The sequence below is a fragment of the Sinocyclocheilus anshuiensis genome, unplaced genomic scaffold (assembly GCF_001515605.1).
Source record: "Sinocyclocheilus anshuiensis isolate Anshui unplaced genomic scaffold, SAMN03320099.WGS_v1.1 scaffold207, whole genome shotgun sequence".
NCBI lineage: Eukaryota > Metazoa > Chordata > Actinopteri > Cypriniformes > Cyprinidae > Sinocyclocheilus > Sinocyclocheilus anshuiensis.
Window position 1 is genome coordinate 590678 of NW_015551045.1, and position 3955 is coordinate 594632.

At 36.1% G+C, this 3955-nt stretch overlaps 1 protein-coding gene across 1 annotated transcript in view; it reads left to right on the forward strand.

Annotated features, from left to right (window-relative positions):
* The window catches only part of LOC107661759 (exportin-6-like), a 27892-nt gene that overhangs the window by 14153 nt on the left and 9784 nt on the right, over nucleotides 1-3955 (forward strand). The window contains exons 9-13 of the mRNA XM_016451526.1: nucleotides 855-964; nucleotides 1052-1160; nucleotides 1247-1339; nucleotides 1642-1711; nucleotides 2983-3142. Of these exons, the coding sequence (XP_016307012.1) occupies nucleotides 855-964; nucleotides 1052-1160; nucleotides 1247-1339; nucleotides 1642-1711; nucleotides 2983-3142 (542 nt within the window). The remainder of the gene's footprint in view (nucleotides 1-854; nucleotides 965-1051; nucleotides 1161-1246; nucleotides 1340-1641; nucleotides 1712-2982; nucleotides 3143-3955) is intronic.

Sequence of the window (3955 nt, forward strand, 5' to 3'; positions counted from 1 at the left end):
CCAAAGAAATATTTAAAAAAAAAAAAAAAAAAAAAAACTAACAAAAATGACAAACACACAACAACATTGCTGTAACAAAATAAAAATATAAAGAATATAAAAAATATAAAAAGGAATTCTAATTTAAAATATGAATACATCTATAATAGTATCTCTATGATACTAAAATAACACTGGTCCACAAAAGTAAAAAATAACTGAATTTAACATTATGCAATTTTTATCTTCCATGATTTTTGTTATGTAAGGACTTATTTGTAGTCAGTCATTCTTTTGCATAATCGTTTACTGCTGTTTATGCGTCAGTAAATCAAGCCTGTGACTGAACTTCACAGTGTCCCTCTTAGCATGAAAATCATCTGCTATTTCAATTGTTTAAATTTATATACAGAAAGCATGCGAAGTACACTCACTTTATTATCACTGGAGCTGTCAGTCACTTCAGTTCAGCACAAGTGACTGTGAGAGTTCTGCACTCTCACCAAAAATAATGCTATGATCAACACTTTTCATGATTATTTCATCTCAGCAGCTGCGATTATTAAACGTGTCGTAGTTCTTATTTCATATGCGAAGACGTTACCTGAACATAGCAGTGGAAGTGGAGACCCGCTCCCTTTAAACAGTGTTTAAACTCGAGGGCTAAAATTATGATACAAAATAGGCTTTTATGTCTAAGTTATGACCGTTTTTGATATGAAAATCCTTAACATTTTAAGTGCACCTCAGGAAACATTATAAAATAAAAATGCAATTTGTGACCCGTTTAAGTAGAGGGTGATTCAGCACTAAAATTCTTAAGCTTTCATCTTTTATGCACCTCTTCACTTAAACGTGTGTTTAATCTGTTGCAGCCGAGTCATGAGGGTTATCTGGCCTGTCTGGACATCTGTAGTATATTTCTGGACTACCTGACCACCAAGATCAGAAGCCGATTGGCTGACAGTGACAGTGTCGTTAACAGGTGCGTGTCTGTGGACTTTTTGTGAACCCAGGAATTGAGTTTAGGTTGTATTAGAAACATTGCATTAATCTGTGTGTGTGTGTCCAGGTATAAAGATGCTCTAGTTCTGCTGCTGCGTGAAGTTCTTAACAGGATCCAGTTCAGGTTAAACCAGAGTCAGCTAGAAGAACTCGATGACGAGACCCTTGATGATGATGTAAGGATCCATTAAACATGCACCAAAGCATCAATTTTGTTCTGCAGAATTTTTGGAACTTTTTTTCCCCCCTCTGGTCTCTATAGCAACAGACGGAATGGCAACGATACCTGCGTCAGAGTTTGGAAGTGGTTGCCAGGGTGATGGAGCTGCTGCCATCCCAGACCTTTTCAGATCTGGTAGGTGTATGTGAGTGGGTGAGCGTGTACGTCCTCGCTCTCTTTGTACTGAAAACAATTGACTCTTCATTGGCAAGTCTATTAGATGTTTAATATGGAAACAAATCTAATTTAAAAATCCAAAAGCAATAATGAAGGATTTACGATTTTAAATCAAAGGTCACTGTAATCCACATGAGTAGGAGTTTTAGAGCTGTCAGTTATATAGAATTTTATGTATAGTTATATGTAATTTTATATATTTTATATAAATAAAAGGAAAAATTTAAGTTATTTATTTAGATACATATGTGTGTTTTTAGTTTCCGGTGCTCCAGGAGGATCTGGACATTTATCTTGGGCTGCAGCAGTTTATTGTGAGATCAGGAGCAAGTGAGTTTCTCTTCATTATCGCAATCTGAATGAGTTTTATAGATAGCGGTTTTGTTCCAAAACCTGTAGAGCTGCACAACCAGATAATGCTTTTAGGTATCCAAATACCGTTCCATTATAAGAAACATTGTTTTGGCCAGATTTTAGGGCAGGTTTGCATATATGCGTCATAGATAAGGCAATCCCAGAATGCATTGCACAAAGCTCATTGAAAAATTCCATGCAAGATGCTGTGCCATTTTTACTCAGTATCCAAATGTTACTGTCTTGTTTGTCTTAATGCACCAAAGCATAAAAGGGGAATTTGCTGGAAATGTGATATCTTTGACAACTTTATTTCCTTGTTACTCAGGCAGCAACTTTTTTTTTTCTTTTGCTATCTGACTTCACATCAAATATCACACACATATTTTACTGCCTTGACATGAGGAATTTTACTTTTTACTTTTTAAACTTTTTTTGCCCCAAGATTTTAACAAATCAGTCCATGTAAGCAGAGGCTTGTTTGATTTTAAGGCTGTACAACTACAGATGAGATAAAATATAAAGTAGGAAGTTCTACATTAACTATAACACACACTACAGTTTAAAAGTTTGGGGTCAGTAAGGTTTTTTTTTTTACTTCTTTAAAATACAGCAAAAACAGTAATATTTTGAAATATTGCGATTTTAAAAATAGACGTTTTCTATTTGAATATATTTTAAAATGCCATTTATTCCTGTGATGCAAAGCTGAATTTTCAACATCATTACTCCAGTCTTTAGTCACATGATCCTTCAGAAATCATTCTAATATGCAGATTTTGATGCTAAAGAAACATTTCATATTATCATCAATGCTAAAAACAGTTGTGCTGCTTAATGTTTTTTTTTTGTGGAAACCAGCTGTGCTTGCTCTATATTTTTGTGATTTTTTTTCACTTTTCTTCGATGAACAAAGTTCAAAAGAACAGCATTTATTTGAAACAAATCTTTTGTAACATTTTTTTTACTGTTAGTTTTGATCAATTTAGTGCATCCTTGCTGAATAAAAATATTACCTTACTAGCCCCAAACTTATGAGCGGTAATGTACCTTCTATTGATTGCTTGAAAACGTAATCAGTCTGTATAGGTTGAGTGAGTAGGGTTGTAGTAGTGTCTGGTCTTGTAATGATCGCTCTGATGGTCATTAGTGGCGGTGTTCTCATGTGGCTAGTGAGCTGCTGTCAGCTGTTATTGAGTGGTTTCACACCTCTCCGTGTGTGTGTGGGTGTGTGCGCGTGTGAACAGGCCGCAGGCTGAACATTACAGCGGAGGCCGACTGCAGAAAGCTGCACTGCGCTCTCAGAGACCTGAGCTCTCTGCTGCAGGCCGTGGGACGGCTGGCCGAGTTCTTCACAGGGGACGTTTTCACCACTCGCTTCAATGATGCTCTCGCCATTGTGCCGAGGTCAGTTCCTGATTCACAATTCCTCATTTAACAACAACACTCCCTCCTTATGTGTGTACTTGATGTCCTCTGTGTTTTTATGGCATGATTTATACTTCAAATTAGAGCCCGACCGATATATCGTTTTGCCGATTTTATCAGCCGATATGAGCCTGTTGCAGATATATCGGTGAGACGTGAATTTAAATAGTATTTATTTACAGAGGTATATAATATCACACTTCACACTTCTCTAGTAAGTTTCGTCTGTGTGTGAAGACAGTAGCGCAAATCCGTGAATGAATGTTCCAAATAAATATTCAAACCACGTGTGTTACAACTAACCCCCCGTTACTTTGTGCATCACGCTCCCCTATATTATATTACTTCACACTTCTCTAGTAAGTTTCGTCTGTGTGTGAAGACAGTAGTGCAAATCTGTGAATGAATGTTCCGAAGTGAAATAAACTTCAACGGAATAAAGTTGAATGGAATTGAATTGAATTAAAGCTGAATAAACTTCAACTTTACTGTTCAATGCACTGATGTCAGACTCATTTTGGATAATAAAGTTTATTGTTAAATACCCTTCCTCCATTACATATCTTTGTCACGCCATTATAAGCGTTTCATCACCACATTTGAGTGATCATTGCAAAAAATTTGTTTATGTATATATATTCCGTTTATGTATATACTGTATTCTATATATAGTACCAGTCAAATGTTTGGACACACGAATGGGAAAGTGTCCAAACATTTGACTGGTACTGTACTATAATATACACAAAGAATATCGGCCGATATATCGGTATCGGCCTTTTTTTACTCCCT